Below are 21,262 nucleotides of genomic sequence, written 5' to 3' on the forward strand. Positions count from 1 at the left end.
AAGATAATCATGATCACTACTGCACTTCAACATTGTGCTGAATGTACTGATCAGTAAGACAAGAAAAAAACATCATTCTAAATGGTGACTCTACATTTTTTACACTAAGTTTAGGAACAAGACAGAAATGCCTACAATTACTATTATAGTTGACATTTTTTTGAGGTTTAGCAAGTGGAGGAAGACAACAACATAAAGCAATCAGTATAATTATTGGAAGAGAAGTAACAATATAATTGTATACTTAGAAAAACCAATAGAAAAACAGTTACTAGAATTAATGAGCTATTTTGGTAAGATGACTAAATACAAATCAAACATTAAAGAAATAGCTTTTCTATGTTAGCAATAACCAGAACGAAATGGATATTAGTAGCATATTCCACTTACAATAGTGACAAAAGTATAAAATATTTAGAAATAATTTAATACAAAAGGTATAGAATCTATATAAAAACAAAACACTACAAAATCTCTCCCTCTTTTTTTTTAAATTTCAGATTTTTTGAAGTAAGTTTAATGTACTTCCATCAAATTTTTTGCATCATAGACTTATTCTTTGATGTTGATTTTATGTTTATAGTAGACATATATCTTGAACCACTCTCATGTAATTTTATTAATTTCAATAAAGGTTATCCATTAAATATATAGCTTAGACGTGGTCTCTTAAATGCCCGATGAATAACTCATATAAATAATGTGTAAAATCCTAAAAGAAATTCCTTCTCAGACTGTGACCCAGTTTCTGGTTGGCAAATATAGTCGCTCTGGCTTTGTTACATAATACCTGCCTGTCATTACTTCTGTGGTCATTTTGCATCTGAAAAGGTAATACTAAAGAGTCTTTTAATTTATTTTTGGAAGTTTCGTTATTAAGAGCCTTTCCCCCCTTTTTAATCCTTTAAGGTCTTGATTTCCTGTTTAAAGATGTTCTTCACGCGAATGCAGTTTTTCCTGTTGGTCAAATAAGACAACTATCAACATTGCCTGTTTGTCCTCTTTTTAATCTCTAAAGGATGGATGTTTGTAAGATGTTGCTTAATATGGTCTGGAATACTCTGGCCATTTGTTGAATTGTAAATGACCTTCAAATGTGCAAGTTCTGTTAAATACAAGGAGAACCTCTATGGGTAACTTTTGTATTGAAGAAGTCATTTGTCAACCATGGTAAAACTTGCAAACCCACTTTATACAGAGTGGATTCTTGAAGCTATACAGAAAATAAAAAAGCAAAAGCAAAGGCCCTCTGAAGAGAGAATCTGCCATGCAGTCAGCACTTCCCATGGGTTGGATAAGAAGACAGTCTCTGAACAGCTGGAACTCAGTGTTCAGGATGGCTCAGTTCTCAAAGTCACCAACAAAGGCCTTGCCTCCTATAAGGACCCAGACAACCCTGGGCGCTTTTCATCAGTTAAACCAGGCACTTTTCCTAAGTCAGCCAAGGGGTCTAGAGGATCATGTAATGATCTCCGCAATGTGGATTGGAATAAACTTCTGAGGAGAGCAATTGAAGGACTTGAGGAGCCCAGTGGCTCCTCCCTGAAGAACATAGAGAAGTATCTCAGAAGTCAAAGTGATCTCACAAGCACCACCACCAACCCAGCCTTTCAGCAGCGGCTGCGACTGGGGGCCAAACGTGCAGTGAACAATGGGAGGCTACTGAAAGACGGACCGCAATATAGGGTCAACTATGGAGGCTTAGATGGCAAAGGGGCTCCCAAATACCCCAGTGCTTTCCCATCGTCGCTCCCACCTGTCAGCCTTCTACCCCATGAGAAAGACCAGGTAAGTGCAGAGAGAATGTCAATACACTGTAAATATTGCCCATTTGACTTGTACAGTTTCAGTTAAGTTTTATACGGACATAAGTTCTGAGTTAAGAACTTTATCATCCTTTACTGATAAAATAAAATGTTTTGCCTCAGAGCAGGCTTATATATTTTAAGAGGTATATATTGTTTTACAGTATAAATTGTTCTATATTGTTTTACAACGTATTAAGGGCTTCCTCGCTGGTTGACTAAGAATTTAATGTGATGATTATGTGGTTTGTTTTTTAAACTATAATTGCTAATCCGTGGGTGCTTGAAGGGACCAGGATAGATAACGTTAATCTTCCTTCCTCAAGGCAGGATCATATATATTTCAAAAATCCAAGAAAGGCCATTATATGTTTTCCTCTTTTTAAATTATTATGTTTATTTTTTTAGCTTTATGAGGTATAATTGATATATTTTTCCCTTTATTGTTATTTCAGAGAAGAAGAATCTATAGACTAATTATTTTAATACTGATAGTCTGTGCATTACTGGAACTGTTTTAATATGTGACCTAAATCCTGCCTGTTTCAATTTAAAGTCATTTGTTATTCACTTCTCAGCAGGTGAAAGTGAGTGTTTATTTTGTCTCATACTGTATCTTATAATCTTTGGTTTCTCTGAGCCTTCTGTCATTTCCATAATAGTTATACATATATGGAAGATTTCTCCTTAAGTTACTGCTACAATTTAAAGTCTTTGGTTAAGTAGGATTTTCCTTTGTTTTATTTCAAAGCTATTGAAATTACTGCCCAAACTAAAACCAAAACAGAGCAGTAGCAAATTGTTTATAAAGGTTTCGGCCCTCCAGTTTGGGGGCTTGTTGTCTGTCCTTTGGGTGAGTGGATGCATTGATAGCAATTAACTTTACATCTTGTAAGCCATTAGCCATTGTTGATAGAAAGGGTGGTGGTTGTATGTGCTAACTGCATTTTCAGAAGCGATGGAAACAGTGTTAGGAAAAGCTGTGCTCCTGATGACTTGTTTTTCCTCTTTGGATACTGTTGCCCATAAGATAGACCCTGCTTCCCTTCTTGCCTTAAGCTGATAGAGGCCCAGCTCTACAAACTGGGTGGGACCAGGTGATTTGCCTTTCCACAGACCAATCGAAACCCTAGAATTTCTTTCTTTTTCTTTTTTTTTTAAATGTATTTTTAAAATATCTTTATTTGAGTATAATTGCTTTACAATGGTGTGTTAGTTTCTACTGTATAACAAGGTGAATCAGCTATACATATACATATATCCCCATATCTCCGCCCTCTTGCATCTCCCTCCCACCCTCCCTATCCCACCCCTCTAGGTGGTCACAAAGCACCAAGCTGATCTCCCTGTGCTATGTGGCTGCTTCCCACTAGCTATCGATTTTACATTTGGTAGTGTATATATGTCCATGCCACTCTCTCACTTCGTCCCAGCTTACCCTTCCCCCTCCCCATATCCTCAAGTCCATTCTCTACATCTGCATCTTTATTCTTGTCCTGCCCCTAGGTTCTTCAGAACCTTTTTTTTTTTTTTTTAAGATTCCATATATATGTGTTAGCATACAGTATTTGTTTTTCTCTTTCTGACTTACTTCACTCTGTATGACAGACTCTAGGTCCATCCACCTCACTACAAATAATTCAATTTCGTTTCTCTTTATGGCTGAGTAATATTCCATTATACGTGCCACATCTTCTTTATCCATTCACCTGTCAGTGGACACTTAGGTTGCTTCCATGTCCTGGCTATTGTAAATAGAACTGCAGTGAACATTGTGGTCCATGGCTCTTTTTGAATTATGGTTTTCTCTGGGTATATACCCAGTAGTGGGATTACTGGGTCATATGGTAGTTCTATTTTTAGTTTTTTAAGGAACCTCCATACTGTTCTCCATAGCGGCTGTATCAATTTACATTCCCACCAACAGTGTAAGAGGGTTCCCTTTTCTTCACACCCTCTCCAGCATTTATTGTTTGTAGATTTTTTGATGATGGCCATTGTGACCAATGTGAGGTGATACCTCATTGTAGTTTTGCTTTGCATTTCTCTAATGATTAGTGATGTTGAGCATCCTTTCATGTGTTTGTTGGCAACTGTATATCTTCTTTGGAGAAATGTCTATTTAGGTCTTCTGCCCATTTTTGGATTGGGTTGTTTGTTTTTTGATATTGAGCTGCATGAGCTGCTTGTATATTTTGGAGATTAATCCTTTGTCAATTGCTTCGTTTGCAAATATTTTCTCCCATTCTGAGGGTTGTCTTTTCGTCTTGTTTATGGTTTCCTTTGCTGTGCAAAAGCTTTTAAGTTTCATCAGGTCCCATTTGTTTATTTTTGTTTTATATGTATGTTTTGTTTATTTATTTACTTTTGGCTGCATTGGGTCTTGCTGCACGCGGGCTTTCTCTAGTTGCAGCAAGCAGGGGCTACTCTTCTTTGCTGTGTGCAGGCTTCTCATTGCAGTGGCTTCTCTTGTTGCAGAGCATGGGCTCTAGGCATGCGGGCTTCAGTAGTTGTGGCTCGTGGGCTCAGTAACTGTGGCTCACAGGCTCTAGTGCACAGACTCAGTAGTTGTGGTGCACGGGCTTAATTGCTCTGCGGCATGTGAGATCATCTCGGACTAGGGCTCGAACCCGTGTCCCCTGCATTGGCAGGTGGATTCTTAACCACTGTGCCACCAAGGAAGTCCCTCATTATATATTTTTAATTTATTTATTTAGTTTTGGCTACGTTGGGTCTTTGTTGCTGCGCACGGGCTTTCTCTAGTTGCGGCGAGCGGGGGCTACCTTTTGCGGTGCGCGGGCTTCTCCTTGCAGTGGCTTCTCTTGTTGCGGAGCACAGGCTCTAGGCGCCCGGGCTTCAGTAGTTGTGGCGCACAGGCTTAGTTGCTCCGCGGCATGTGGGATCTTCCCGGACCAGGGCTCGAACCTGTGTCCCCTGCATTGGCAGGTGGATTCTTAACCACTGCGCCACCAGGGAAGCCCTTAATATTTTTATAAAAGCTTATGCCATGAGGAAATTCCTTAAGGGAATATAGAGCCATTTCTTGATGGCTTTGGATATCTGTTTTAAATATATATAAATTACTCTAAGGTATATTAAGGTTTTATAATTATCAGGTGCATGGACTAATTCAGGCAGCTTTAGGCAATTTATTATTATTATTATTATTTTTTTTTTTTTTTTTGCATTACGCGGGCCTCTCACTGCTGTGGCCTCTCCTGTTGCGGAGCACAGGCTCCGGACGCGCAGGCCCAGCGGCCATGGCTCACGGGCCCAGCCGCTCCACGGCATGTGGGATCCTCCCGGACAGGGGCACGAACCCGTGTCCCCCGCATCGGCAGGCGGACCCTCAACCACTGCGCCACCAGGGAAGCCCCTAGGCAATTTAATAGCATGTTTTAATAATTTTGTGGTCCAGGGGAGTATCAACTTGTGATAGAGGAATCACTACAGATTTTCCACAGTCCCTTTCCTATCCTTCTCTTTAACCTTGCCCATCATTTCTTGACGTCCTTATATTTTTTTCATACAGCATCTATACAGAAGTATTTTTAGTCTAAAGGAAGACTCATGTCTGAAAGTGTCTAGAATTGAGAACAGAGTGATTTATTGCTTAGCATGCAGTTGTTCCTGCTCTTTTTATGATGCTGATCTTTAAATTGTCCAGTTAGCGTCATCATATAACAAGGAAAGCTGAGAAAATATGTCCTAGAATTTTTATTTGATGAAATTTAGGGATTAGTTGTGTTGAGTAATCATAATCTAATTTTTAAAAAAGGACAAATAAACATAAATGAAAATCAGATTGTCGATTTGGCCAGAATGTATTGTACTGTTTCTATTGTATATTACAATAGCCTTTTCCCTTGAAAAATGTAATAAAAAGTGCATCAGAATATATTGCCCTTTGAGATTACAAGGGGTAAATAGTTTAATACCCTGTAAACTTTCTAGGTCAATGTAATAGAAATTCTTAACCTGGGTCCATGAATGAGTTTGGGGTAGGTGGGCTAACAAATCCCCTGAAATAGAACAGTCGTTTGTATCCACACGTTTTCCTAGGTTCAGGGTCTATAGTTTTTATCAGATTTTCCAAGGAATCTAAAGTGTCAAAGACCAATGTGAACATTTTTGTACTGTAGAAAATATTTTGAGCTTCTTATGCTAAAACCATATATGTATGCTGATTGTTGGCTTTTGATTATTCTTGCTTCAGCTGTTGAACTTGGATCTATATGTAGATTAGTTGTACTATAGCTTCGTGTATATAGGACTTGTTCGCATATCTTTGAAAGGCAGATTATCATTGTTCTCGATGTGCTAGAGGTCTGTAAAATTCACATTGTGGGAGGACATTTATGATATAAATGGCCACTGTACAGAAACGAAGTCATTCAATCGCAATTAGCCAACTAATGTCTTTCAAGAAGCTGTTATTCTGGTTACCTTTGTTGAACAGTTTAATTGTAAAAAAGAAAATAAAAATGGTCAAAATAATAACATTTCTTAAGTGTTAAAACGCTGGCACTATTCCAAGTGCCTTACATTTATTGTCTCCTTATCACAATAACTGTGAGGGCCATGGATTATTATCCTTATTTTATAGATGAAAAACTGAGGCTCAAAGCCTAAGCAGTTTGTCCAAGGTCACTTTCCGAGCTGGTGCGTGGTGAAGCCAAGATTCTAATGAAACGGTCTGACTCCAGACCTCTTTACCAGTGGGCTGTATACTTGGTCAACAGGGGTGGCTTTTCATTAACAGTGAAAGTATCTCTTCCAGTTTCTGAAATGCTTAGAAGCAGTTGTCCCCCAACAAATAGATTTTTGGCATTTTAAATTTGGTAGTTGCAATGAACTTAGTACAGTTTTTAAAGCAGGCACTATTTATAATATTAGCAGTATGGGAAAGCAGTAGGGAAAATAGTAAATCTGTGTCTAATTAAATGTAACATCATCATCACTCTTATGCATGACTGCTAGGAGGAATACAATGCAAGTTAAAAGAGAAGAGCTCCTTCCTTTCTGAAATGTAATTGCACATCTTCTGATAGTCTAGAATTCAAACTGGATATTACCATACTGGCTCCTTAGCATAACTTCTTTGTATTTATTTAAGAAAGCTCTCTTTGGTGAGGTGATATGGAAATGAATTAAACCACTGAAGATAAAACTTTATCTTTGACTTGGTGAGGGAACTCCTAAAGGGGATAGTATTAGTGTTTCTCATTAAAAATGGTAAAGCTCAATTAGGTCAGATTATGAGGACTTTGGAAAGTCAGATATTCTAAGACAGACTTCAGTTATTACTATACATTTTGTAGCATTAAGATTCCATTTGAACATTTGGGCTTTCGCATTTTTATAAAATCAGTTTGGTTCAATTTTAAACATTCCTTGGTATTTTACTTTATTGGGAATATCTTCCTAAAATTTATTAAGTGTCAAATCTTGGTATGTTTTTAGTGCAGTGCATAATATGGGAACTCTCATTCTAGGCAGCTATAGTTGGAAAGAGAGACACTTCTAATACCAGGTAGGGCTTTTGATGTTTTTTTCTTGAAGAAATGAAATAACTGTATTACAATCTTATGAAAAACCTTCTAATGTAATTACCACAATGATACTGTCAATAAGAAAAAAATAAAAATGAGTTTCAGAAGGCACACAGATGATCAGAAATGGGGCTGAGAGACAGAACTATATTAAAAATCACTTTTCATGGTCTTGGCCTGTTCAGTTGTTTATTCTATTTGTCCCCCACCTCCTTTTAGGGAGATATTTTATTAGGGTTTTTGGTGGGGTAATTAGTATGAAATATTTCCATGAATAGAAGATTAATGTACATCCTACATCAGTTTCTCGTGTTGTGTAAATGGCGTAATTTAAAGAACTTTATTTTTACGGACTTCCCTGGTGGCGCAGTGGTTAAGAATCGCCTGCCAATGCAGGGGACATGCGTTCAAGCCCTGGTCCAGGAAGATCCCACATGCCGCAGAGCAACCAAGCCCCTGCGCCACAACTACTGAGCCTGCGCTCTAGATCCCACGAGCCACAACTACCGAAGGCCGTGGGCCTAGAGCCCATGCTCCGCAACAAGAGAAGCCACCGCAATGAGAAGCCTGCGTACCGCAAGGAAGAGTAGCCCCTGCTCACCACAACTAGAAAAGCCCGCATGCAGTAACAAAGACCCAACACAGCCAAAAATAAATAAAATAAAAAGTAGATAAATTAAAAAAAGAAAGAACTTTATTTTTAGATTTTCTTTTCTTCAGTTTTCTCCCTGCCCTAGAGAGACCCTCCTCATCCCCCTCTGGAACTTTTCCAATCTCCCGTACTTTGTGAAGGACCATTCACTAGTCCATATTGTTCTATGATGTGGCAGGCTTCCAGAAATCTCTCAGCCCTAGGAGAACTGTTCATGGTCTCAGACAACTCTGGATCTTTTTGACAGAAATGTGTGTATTTTTTATCTGCTAATTATAGAGTCCAAATGACCTCCTCTCTGTTGTCCTTCTCAGTTCTCCTTTGAATTGGTGTCCTTTGTATTGCAGATGTCACATTTCTCAAACAGTGCTTAGTTGTGTGCGACTGAAAGTTGAATAAAAGCCTAAATACGGCAGAATACACTCTTCCGTATTCTGTAACCTGAATTTTGGGATCAGTATGAATGAAAGTCGGTTTTAGAATGACTGAAGTCGGACAGAAACCTATTATAGAATGTGAATGACTAGGTGAATCCATAGTGCTGTTCCAGGGTCAGGGGAGGAAAAGGATTGTGTTATGTTGTTCCTCTGGGCAAGCTTCAGAAGTTCTTCAAAATAGCACTAGGGGGCCTCCCTGGTGGCGCAGTGGTTGAGAGTCCGCCTGCCGATGCAGGGGATACGGGTTCGTGCCCCGGTCTGGGAGGATCCCATATGCCGCGGAGCGGCTGGGCCCGTGAGCCATGGCCGCTGGGCCTGCGCATCCGGAGCCTGTGCTCCGCAACGGGGGAGGCCACAACAGTGAGAGGCCCGCGTACCGCAAAAAAAAAAAAAAAAAAAAAAAAAAAAATAGCACTAGGGCTGCTTTTGTGAGCAGATGGTACCAGTTGCTGAGGTGTTGTTGAGAGAGCCCTCAGATTGTCTAAGACTAGTCAGTTGGGTCAAGGGAAGGATGTGTCTTTCTCTCGCACTCAGAGGAGGGACAGCACGTTCCACTTTTGAGCTTTTATCAAGATGGGACTTGTCTAGACTTCTAATGAAATAGGTTTCAGGAAAAATAGAAACATTATGTCAGAGGATTTTGGACTCTTAAAATGAGTGTTAAGTATTCTTTTTCACTCTTTGGATCTTAGATATGTTTGACATTATAGCTGCCTTTTCCTGACCTTGACGTGAATGATACATAGAGCAGTCTATTTTTGATTTCCTAATGGTATTTTCTTCCAAGCATTAAGGATGCCAAGGGTGTAAATTTTGGATATTTTCAGCAGCTTTCAGGAATTTACTGTTGTGTTCCTTATACCTATTTGGATTATAACAGCTGTATTTGTTATACTTTGAGTGCTAAGAAAAATCTGTATTTTGTAGCTTTGAAGTTATTTAACAGTTAAGTGTTGTTTGCTGATTTATTCTGACCATATCTTGCATGGCTAAGATTTTTATTCATCCTTTCCTTTCAAACTTTATTTAATAAATAGTACATTTTAGGGCTTCCCTGGTGGCGCAGTGGTTGAGAGTCTGCCTGCCGATGCAGGGGACACGGGTTTGCGCCCCGGTCCGGGAAGATCCCACGTGCCGCGGAGCGGCTGGGCCCGTGAGCCATGGCCGCTGAGCCTGCGCGTCCGGAGCCTGTGCTCCGCAACAGGAGAGGCCACGGCAGTGAGAGGCCCGCGTACCGCAATAAATAAATACATAAATAAATAGTACATTTTAGTGTTTCTCAGAACGAAGGTCTATATTCTTTTTATATATTTTATCTTTGTGATGTAAAAAGAATACACGAGAAAATGTGATTGTTTTATCACTGCAATAGCAAATTTCGATTGGAGAATTCATGACTTTTTGTTTTGTTTATAAACTTAATTTTCTTGGCCTATACATTAAACTACAGTAGATTTGATTAAACTGTTCTTCTCTAGTTACACCAGCATTTCACATGTGAATCTGCATCTTCTCAGGTACTTTGATCTCTCCAGTCTATTAATGTTTCTGAGTACATAAACATCAATTAGCTCACTAAATTAAAGTTTGCAAATGAGTCAGCCATGTAATTTGTGACATTTTCATTTAGCAGCACCATGAGGAAAGTGTGTTTTTGTTTGTGTGTGGGTACTCTTATCTCATCACTATCTTCAGGTGGTGATGGGGAGTTTATAGAAGTAAGAGAAGGAGGCCTGGCAGGGCTCATTGTGAAATGCCAATCACTGTTATCATGCTTATGCTTAGGACTGGACTGCTTTCCCAGAGAAGTCTCTAGGAGTTGCAAACTGTGTACTGTTGTTCTTCCTTTTATAAGCGAACCTTTTAATTAGCAGGATATTAACGGTAGAGTGTAACTTTTTTTTTTTGCTTTGTTTTGTGAAATGTAATACATTGAAAGCGCTGCGAAGTGAACTATATAGGCAGAGTTCTAGAGTAAATGATATTAGGTTTAAACTGTGAGGCTGGTTTCTTCAAAGATACAAAATAAATACTAATCAGTGGTCTAAGCAAAATCCAGGAAGGATTTGTGTTAATTTGACAAGTGGGTTTAGAATTCTTTAGCCATTATTTTTTAGAAACCAGCTTTGTTCGTACATCCTTTCTCTAATTTGCTTCACTTTTGATCTTTGATAAAACCAGCTGCAATTTTGTTTCATTAACAAACTTAACTGGTTAACAGATGTTTGTTTTGGCTTGATTGTATCCTTTCTATTAGAAACAGCATAAGCATACATAGAAACCATGCTGGGCCTTTTCCTGTCTGTAGCTAGACAGGCATTTCAGAAGAGCAACTTAATTTTATTTACAAGTTCAATTTTTGTTCCTCTGTTGTATTATAGTAGGTATACAAACATTTTAGCTCTTGTTCCTCCTGTCAGGGAGGTCTTTTGTTCCTAATCCTCCATCTGTTAGTCCAGTACCACCCCACCCCACCCCCTTTTTCTTTTAGCATTCCAAAATCTCAGCATGCAGAAAAAGGTATTGCAGAATAGGTAATTTAGATATCAGTGACTCTTCCACAGTTCAAGGGAGGGAATGGAACTAGCCTGGTAAATTTAGATAATTTCTTCCATCTTCTTTGATGTTGGGAAGCTGCCATATGGAGAGCAATGAGGCCTACAGGAAGGAGGTGAGCCTTGGTCTGGGCTGCCTGTGATACTCACAGTGGTGTGGGCTGGGAGCCAGAGGCCGCGCTTGAATGTGTCTGTAGTAGTTTCTGATGCCGCCAGTTTTGATTTTTGTCCATGGTTGACTGCCATGCTTGTGACCGTCTCAGATCATAAATGCGGATGATGAAGTTCAAGAAAACAGAGAGTAAAGATTATATGGGGTAAGAGAAACAATAATAAGAGAAGCAAAGAGTGCTCAAACTAAAATCTGGTAATAAGGACATGAGATGATGATTCTTGTTTGATACTTGATCAACTCATTTCCCAAACCAGTATTCTAATATCACGTACAAGCTTCTACCTTATATCGAAACCCAACTACAGCTATTGAGCCTTGAGATGTGAGTGAAGCAGCAGAACACAGAATCTGCTAGTGGAAGAGTGTGGGCAGTTTGAAGCATATAAGCTGTTCCAGCTACAGTACTGGCAGGGCGTGAGGAGACTGGGAAGAGCAGGCAGTGGTGGGAGCCAGGAAGACGATTCCCCCTTAACTTTGTGTTTACGAAATTGCAAATGCTGCAGAGAGGTCGGAAGGGTAGTGCGATAAGTGCGATATTTCTGTCACTAGATTCACTGAGTTTTAACATTTTTCCACATTTGTTCTTTCTCTCCCGTGTGTGTGCGTGTTTGTATGTGTGTATACACACATACATACACATTCACACTGTTTGGCTGAACTGTTTGAAAATGATAGCAAACATTATGATATTAAATTATAATAATTGTATATCAAGGAACATTCTCCTGTATAACCACAATACTTTTATCTCATGTAAGAAATTCAACAGTGAAACAAGAGTGTTTTATCGAATAGATAGTCCGTATTTCTTCAAATGGACCCAAAATGTCGTTTATAACTTTTGTTTTTCAGCTAGGATCCAGTTAAGAATCTTGCATCACATTTAGTTGTCATGTCTCCTTTAATAGGGAACCGTTTTTCCCTCTTTTTTTACTTCTTCTGTCCGTGACAGTTTTGAAGAGTCTAAGCCACTTGTTTTGTAGGATGTCCCACAATTAGTGTTTGTCTGATTAGGTCCTCATGATTAGGTTCAGAGTAAACATTTTCAGCAAGAATACTGCATGGGTCATGTGTATTTCCCTTTTTGTCACATCCTTTCAGGTTGTCTTGTTACTGGCAGTGCTTATTTGATTAGTTGGTTAAGGTGGTGTCTGCCAGATCTCTCTTTATAAAGGCACCTTTTTCGTTTTGCAGTGAATAAGTAATTTGTACAGTGATACTTTGAGACTGTGTGAATAACCTTTCATCCTTTGTATATTAGTTTTCTATTACTTGCTGTGACAAATTACCACAAACTTAGTGACTTAAAACACTGCAGATTTATTGTCTTCCAGTTCTGTAGGTTGGAAGCCCAACATGGGTCTCATAGGGTTGAGATCAAGGTGTCAGTAGGACTGTGCTCCTTTCTGGAGGCTCTAGGGGAGAATCTGTTTCTTCACCTTTTCCAGCTTCTACAGCCTGTCTGCATTTCTTGGCTCATGGCCCCCTCCCTCTGCCTTCTAAGCCAGCACATCCCACTTCTGACCATTTTATCATAGTTACTTCTTTCTGTGACCAACCACCTGGGCAGCTTTTCAAGGATTCATGTGGTTAGATTGGGGCCACTTACATAATCCAGGGTAATCTCCCCACCGCTAAGTCTTTAACTTAATCACAGCTATAAAGGTCATTTTGCCATGTAAGGTGACAGATGGACAGGTTCTTGGCATTAGGGAGTGGATATTTGGGTGTGGGGGGTGGCATTGTTCTGCCTGCCACACAGTGGTTTCAGTGTCCTCACCTAAATCAGTTTTTGCACTAGAGGTTGCAAATCTTTGAAGGTTTTGGAGCTATAGTGTAATCACATGGTCTAAGTCTGCTTGGAAAGGAATGAATCACAATTTATGGGAGTAATGCTAGCTGAAGGCTGGGAGTCAGGCAGCCTGGGTTCTAGGTCTGGTGGTACATCCTGAATCATTTCCACGAGGGCAGAAACAGGGGCTGCCTCCCACTTCCACTTAGTGTTTCTTTACTCCGGAGTCAAAGAACTGAAGAATGGATTTGGCAGTAATAGCTTGAGAGTTTTTAACAATAGGAGTTTGGATATCCAAAACATTTTCTAACAAGTACATTTAAAGTGGTAGACAAGGATCTCTCATTTAAATGCCCAGAGAGTGCATGAAGATATGTAAAACAACTTAATAAGAGAGGCTCTTTGGTGACGTTTTGAAGACTAAGTAACATCTGAAGAATTTTATGTCTGTTATTTAAATTTGAATCCTCAGAGAACTCTGAACAGGCCAAAAAAGAAAGTGACTTATTTGAAAAAGAATAATATCATTGTCACAGTGTTATATGTCAGTTATACTTCAATAAAGTTGGGAAAAAAAGAAAAATATCATGCAGTTGGATGTATATTATATTCTTTTAGTTCTTAGTAAAAACTTGGAAAAAAAATCACATCAAAATTCACAAAGGCAGTTAACCTTAACAATTCTTCATTTCCTTTCATTCCACAGTGTTTTAGTAGAATTTTCTGCAGCAGCTGCAGTTAGTTGGAATGCCTTGGTAATACTGGCTGTTCCAGTTGGTAAAGAATAACTGTTTAGTTATCAGCCTGTAAATGTGCTTTCTAGAGCTGATAAAAAAAGATGATCTTCTCATCTGATGAGCTCTGACACTATAAACCTCCCTTCCAACTTATCTCATTTTTCCACCAGCTACTGAAATATAATAAGATGCCAACAATTACATCCTCACAAAGCATTTATACCAACTTATATAAAATCATCTCTGCATTGGAAAATTGTGTAATATCTTGATTTCAATTTAACATAGCATATTGGTTAGCAATAAATCTTGCTAGGGTAGGAACAAAAGCCTACAGGCAGTTTTGATCGGGGGCAAATTATATGTATTTTTTCCAGTTTCTAAAAATTTCAGAGCAAAATGAAATAAACATCACCATGTATCTTGCAGTAAGTGCCTTGACTCTCCTGAAATGTGCGATTTGTGCCTGTGACTATTTCAGTTCTCAATTCTGTCTGTGATACACAAGAGCAAAAGAACATGGTTAAAAACTTGTACCTTGTAAAGTATGCATAATAAGCAGTTCATATTAGATTTGAAGGCTCTAGAGAAAATATGCAAGAAGATATTAGTATTAAATACTTAGTGCTTACTATGTACCAGGTAAAGTTCTAAGTATTTAACATATACAAAATAATTTTACATGAACCCTGAGAGATAAATACTGTTACTGATGGAATTTTACAGATGAAGAAACAGGCAGAGATGGTACCTTGCCCAAGAGAACACAGGAAGTGTCAGAGCTGGTGTTTCAGTCTGGTGCACAGGTTGGAGTACAGCCACTTGATCACCTTCTAGACCTCTCATTTATTTGGATGGAATCAAAATGTATCTATTGAATTCTTTTTTTTTTCTTAGTATTTATTTATCTGGCTGCGCCAGGTCTTAGTTGCAGAATGTGGGATCTTCATTGCTGAGTACGGGATTCTTAGTTGTGGCATGTGGGCTCTTTTAGTTGTGGCATGCATGCAGGATCTAGTTCCCTGACCAGGGATCAAACCTGGGCCCCCTGCATTGGGAGCGTGGAGTCTTAACCACTGGATCACCAGGGAAGCCCCCCTATTGAATTCTTTTTTTAAAAAAAATAAATTTACTTATTTATTTTTATTTTTGGCCGCATTGGGTCTTCATTGCTGCGTGCGGGCTTTCTCTAGTTGCAGTGAGCGGGTGCTACTCTTCGTTGAGGTGTGCAGGCTTCTCATTGTGGTGGCTTCTCTTGTTGTGGAGCACGGGCCCTAGGCCCGCGGGCTTCAATAGTTGTGGCACGTGGGCTCAGTAGTTGTGGCTCGCAGGCTCTAGAGCGCAGGCTCAGTAGTTGTGGCACACGGGCTTAGTTGCTCCGTGGCATGTAGGATCTTCCCAGACCAGGGCTCAAACCCATGTCCCCTGCATTGGCAGGTGGATTAACCACTGTACCACCAGGGAAGCCCCTACTGAATTCTTATAACATATAAAGCTCTGTACTAGGCACTATAAAAGTTACAAAATATAAGCCATATTTAAATTGTAGTTAGGATTACCAGTTGAAACATGCCAAGACATTCATTTTCACAGTGATTGAAAATTTATTTTCTTTAGGAATGAGTAACAACAGCCAACATTTTATATATTGCTTACTGTGAGTCAGACACTACCTAAACTGCTTTAAGTATAGCAACTTGCCTGTGAGGTAGTACTTCTTTTTGTTCTTACATGGGAGGGGACTGAGGCACATGAGGTTGGAGGACTTGCCCAAAGTCACATGGCTGTTGTATGGGGAGTGGAGCCAGGATTCAGGCCCAGGCGTCTTGGCTCCATAGTCTGTATGCTTAACCATTATGCTACACTACCTCATATTTTCCCTCATGAAGAAAAACTTTTAAAGAAAATGTATTGAAAAGAGTTACACATTAGGTTCTTATAATGCTGGACCTCTACGTGCCTTTTTAGTGTTTGTAATAGGAGTCGCTGAAAAGACTATTAAAATTTATAGTGTGACCTTATTTAAGGTGGCTTTTCCCAAACGACCTTCTGAGGTAGAAGGAAATGGTACTCTTTCAGATGTTAAGGATGCTAATAACGTTCTGAGTTCTAACTTCCCTGAGAAGTTCTGGAATTTAGCTTGCTTAGCCCACAGTTTCCCAAGATGATTTGATAATGGACCCTCTCCTCTCCCTTTCTCCTCACTCCTGACAGTAGCCATTCACTTACCTAGAAATCTTTACATTTGGTTAAACACAGTGCTGATGTGATAGTGCTGATGTCAGGTTATACTGTTAATTCCTCTCCTGTTTTCTCCCAAATACTCATCCCAAAGGAAACCACTGACTAACTGACTTAGGGTTTGTGCTTCAGAACAGAAAACCAAAAATCATCCCATTCATTTCTTGTCTCTGTTATGAATTAATGTAGTAGAACTGTTGTATCATAATTCTTCAACTGTAGGATAACATTTTAGAGGGGCAGGTGATCTTCAAGGTCACCAAGTTCAAGGGTTTCAAACTGACATCCAAGGGCTCCTTTCAGTGGTTGTAAACCCTGAAATTGTATACAGAATGTTGGGCTTATATATTTATGAGTATTTTTCTGGAGGCTCTCTCCTCTCCCCTCCTTCAGCAGGTCATTTGACTTAGGCCAGTGGTTCCCAGACTTTGCTGCACATTTGAATCATCTGAAGAGCTTTTAAAAATTCTGATGCCCAGACCATACAACGCCTGTTAATACAGAATGTCGGCGTGGGAGGCAGGCATTAGAACTTTTTCACATCTCTGGGAGATGCCAGTGTGCAGCAAAAGTTTGGGAATTGCTGCCCGAGGCTAACTTTCTTCTTTTATAGATGAGCAAACAGGGACTTTTGTGGTTCAGGAAACAGTCTAGATACGTTAACTGGACAGGGCCCTTGTTGTTGCTAAAAGAGACCTTAGAGATCATTCGAAAGGAGTATTAGGAGAAAGAGGCGCTGGGGGGCAGAATGCTTAGGTTCAAATCCTCACTTTTCCGCTGGGCAAGTAAGGTCTTTGTCTTGGTTTCCTCAGCTGACAAATGGAGATAATAAAAGCACAGACTGCATAGGGGTAGTTGGCTACAACCGTGGGGCCTTGAGATAACGAGGCAGCAAGCCTTTCCTGGGCCAGGCTAGAAAGGGCAGCTGAGCAGAGTCCAGTGCTGTGGGAGGGGTAGTTGCCCCGGCACTTCCTCCCTGGCCTTCCTGCACTTGAAGGAGAAGTGCAAATGGATACCCTTGTTCCCTTCTGCTGAAGGCTGCCTCTCCTATTGGAGACTGGCTCTAGTCACATAGGCCACTAATGGCTAAAACTAATGTTCCTTTGTTGTTTTCCCCCACTTCTTGTTATTTAAATAATGAGGAAAAGAGTATGTTTTCAGAGTAACACATGCTTATTGTACAGACTTCGAAGAATACAGAAAAGTTCAGAGGTGATATACTATGACTGCAGATTTCACTCTAAAGATAACTACTGTTAAAAGTTTGTATTTTCTTCCAGTCTTTTTTCTCCTACATGTACATTTGTTCTATTTAAATAAAAAGATGTTAGCTATATAATTTTGTATCTTGCTTTCTACATTTAAAACATGTTGTAAACCTTTCCCCGTATTCTTATTGATTCTTTGACGTGTGCTTTTATTTTACTTTATTTTTTATTTTTGGCTGCATTGGGTCTTCATTGCTGCGTGCGGGCTTTCTCTAGTTGCGGCGAGCAGAGGCTACTCTTCGTTGCGGTGCGTGGCCTTCTCATTGCAGTGGCTTCTCTTGTTGTGGAGCATGGGCTCTAGGTGTGCGGGCTTCAGTAGTTGTGGCATGCGGGCTTCAGTAGTTGTGGCATGCGGGCTCAGTGGTTGTGGCTCACAGGCTCTAGAGCACAGGCTCAGTAGTTGTGGGGCACAGGCTTAGTTGGTCCGTGGCATGTGGGATCTTCCCAGACCAGGGCTTGAACCCTTGTCCCCTGCATTGGCAGGTGGATTCTTAACCACTGCGCCACCAGGGAAGTCCCTTGAAGTATGATTTTAAATGGCTGGTAGTATTTCTCATGTCTTTGTTGCTCAACATTTAGGGTGTTCCTGACTTTTTTGCTATTACGGATAATACTGCTACTAAAAATTTTTGTGTATAAGTGGGTAATTATTTCTTATAGGATAGATTATTAGAGGAGGTACACTGGGGCATAAACATGAATTCTTTTTCTAAGACTTTTGGAACGTATTGTAAAAAGTGTTCCAAAAGGTAGTACCAGTTTATACTCTTGGGCAGAGTATGAGAGGCCTTGGGCATCTACTTGCTTCCTCACCTGTACTTTTTAACTTGCTAATGTGGTAGAGGGAAGAGTGGCTCCCTCTTACTTTGCTTTGTATTTCTTTGATTACGAATGACTTGTTTTTTGTTTAATAGCTATAGTGTTGCAGTTAGCTCCCCATCCTTCATTCCTATGTCCGGAGGCAACCATCTTCAACCCTTCAACCATATTTAGTCATTTCTTCTGGAAGTTAGAGTTCCATGTTTTTAAACGGCATTCTTATAATGCTATTTCTTGAATTTCAATTTTAGACATTTTTCTATTGACTTCTTGCCAGGGAAAATAAGGATAAAGGTCTCATACACATATACCCTTCCCTTTCCCATTGCCCTTCTCATCTCAATGTAATTAAGTCTTCATTTTAGTTTTAAGTATTTGTATTCAGTGTTTATATTTTTACCAGTATGCAAATATTACTTAGTTGTGCCATGAAATATACTGTTATCAATTTTTGTGATTTTTTTAGAAAATTCTTCTCCATCCTACCATCCTGAGCTCAGAGAAGCATTTACTGATATTTCCTTCTAATTTTTTGTTTGTCTTTAGTGGTGTGATACTTAAATCCTTAAAGTTGTCTGCAGTTTTAATTTTGGTTAATGGTGTAAGAACCTCTTGTTGTTGTGTTTTTAATAGCTGACTGATTGTTCCAGGATCATATAATAAAATTCTTACTTTCCCCACTAATTTACGATGCCTTAAAAAAAAATCACATCATAACTTTATATTTATCAGAAAGCTAGATCTCTCTTAATACTCAAAGCTTTGCTTTTACCTTTGAAAATTTTAATTAAATTAACTTTGCAACTTTTATTTCACTTAACCTCATTTAGCCTGTGGAGCTGTCTCCAGTTTTGCTTTGGAATGTAGGGGAGGAGGGAGGAGGCAAAACGCAGTGGCCTCATGGTACAGTATTCCCATTTTCAAAGATTTCTGGAATACATGTCACTTGAAATCATTTGCTCCCTAAATTCTGTGGATCTCTAGAGAGTCTTAGCTAGCCCTGTTGTGTCAGCCTGTGTTTCACTAATTCCTTATGACCATTTTGTGAAACTGAGGGTTCAGGGAAGGGTTTATTTTAGCTGATTCAGCTGTTGGTGTTTTTTTTTCTTTTTTGGCCATGTTGGGTCTTCGTTGTTGCACACGGGCTTTCTCTAGTTGCAGCAAGCAGGGGCTACTCTTCATTGTGGTGCATGGGCTTCTCATTGCGGTGGCTTCTCTTTGTTGCGGAGCACGGGCTCTAGGTGTGCCGGCTTCAGTATTTGCAGCATGCGGGCTCAGTAGTTGCGGCACGCGGGCCCTAGAGCATGCAGACTTCAGTAGTTGTGACGCGCAGGCTCTAGGGCGCGGGGGCTTCAGTAGTTGTGGCTCGTGGGCTCTAGAACATAGGCTCAGTAGTTGCAGCCCACGGGCTTAGTTGCTCTGTGGCATGTGGGATCTTCCCGGACCAGGGATCGAACCTGTGTCCCCTGAATTGGCAGGCGGCTTCTTAACCACTGCGCCACCAGGGAGGTCCAGCTATTGGTTTTAATAACCTAAAAGTGCATTTGTCAGAGATCCTTGCTGTATTAAACTTGACACAGTTGGAAGTGAGTGGGTTTCCTGTTGGACATGCCTTGAGCTGTTGCCCACAGACTCTGTTCCCTACCCTAACATCTGATCTTTCCAGCTATCTCACTCTCATTCAGTATTGCCCAAAGGTTTATACTGGGCTGTGAATTTCCTAAATTTACCTCTGTTATTGATTTCTAATTTCATTCCATTGTGGTCAGAGAATGCAGTTTATATGATTTCAGTCCTTTTATATTTATTGAGACTTCTTTACGCCTAATATATGGTCTGTCCTGAAAAATGTTCTGAGTGCAATTGAGAAGAATGTGTATTCTGCTATTGTTGGGTGAAGACATCTGTAGATGTCTGTTAGGTCTAGTTGGTTTGTAGTGCTGTTCAATACTTCTATTTCCTTGCTCATCTTCTGCTTGGTTATTCTATTATTAAAAGTGTAATATTGAGGACTTCAACTGTTGAATTGTCTGCTTCTTTCATTATATATATTGTCACTTTTTCTTAATGTCTTTTGAGGCTCTGTTGTTAGGTGCATATGTATTTATAATTGCTATGTTTTCTTGATACATTGACCTTTTCGTCATTATACAATGTCCTTTTTTTCTTTCAGTAACACTTTTTATGTTAAAATCTTTTTTCTGATAGTAATATAGCCACTTCACCCTTCTTTGGTTATTATTTGCATGGTGTATCTTTTCCATTCTTTCATTTTCAACTAATTTATGTCTTTGAATCTGAAGTATATCTCTTGTATACAGCATAAACAATGCTGCCATGAACACTTGTGTAAAAGTATTTGTTTGTATCTGTGTTTTCAGTTCTTTTGGGTATATACTTAGGAGTGGAATTGTTAGGTCATAGATAATTCTATGTTTAATTTTTTTGAGGAACTCCCTAGTTGCTTTCAACAGTGGCTGCACCATTTCACATTCCTACCAGCAGTGTATGAGGGTTCCAGTTTCTCCACATTCTCATCAACACTTGTTATTCTCCCTCTCTTTCTCTTTTTTCTTTCTTTCTCTCTTTTTCTTGGTAGGCTACTGCTCCATTATATTCCTTTTCAGACTCTTCCTGGCTAATTGTGCTTGCTTGTTTTCCCATACAGACTTTAGAATCAGCTGTTTAATTATTCAAAAGATCTTGTTGTAATTTTATTAGAGTTTTTAGGGCCTTCTTCCAGTATTGAGTCATACCAAAGAAGAGGTGCATCTTTCCATTTTTTTAATCCTTCCATTTTCTATTACTTAAAATTTTTTATTGTGTAAAATTTTAAGCATATGAAAAATCAAGAACAATGCTCACCCATTACCAGCTAAGACAATAATTGCCTCATGACCACTCCTGTTTATTTATATCCCTACACATTGTCCCACCCTTTGCCAGTACTGAATTATTTTGAAGCAAATCCCAGACATACATCATTTTGTTTATAAATATTTTTGTAATATGACCATTATCATCCATTTAAAGTCTTTTGTATGTGAATGTAAGTGTGTAGAATATAGAGTATGAGTATAGAGTATAGAGTAGCATATACTGAAGAATTTTAACTTTCTGTTAAATGAATTGCTAGATATGATCTTTTTGGGCTGCTTTGTAAATGGAATCTTCTGTTACACTTTCTAATTGGTTCTTTTCAAAATACAGGATAGTTATTGATTTTTAT

The 21,262-nt window shown here is 39.3% G+C and overlaps 1 protein-coding gene across 1 annotated transcript in view; it reads left to right on the forward strand.

The window, feature by feature from the left end:
* KAT6B (lysine acetyltransferase 6B) overlaps positions 1-21,262 on the forward strand; it is a 182,327-nt gene that overhangs the window by 14,104 nt on the left and 146,961 nt on the right. The window contains 1 exon segment of the mRNA XM_082606337.1: positions 910-1,788. Coding sequence (XP_082462463.1) covers positions 1,168-1,788 — 621 coding nt within the window. The 5' untranslated portion in view covers positions 910-1,167.

The sequence above is a fragment of the Mesoplodon mirus genome, assembly GCF_964341445.2.
Source record: "Mesoplodon mirus genome assembly, chromosome: 2".
Classification (NCBI taxonomy): domain Eukaryota; kingdom Metazoa; phylum Chordata; class Mammalia; order Artiodactyla; family Ziphiidae; genus Mesoplodon; species Mesoplodon mirus.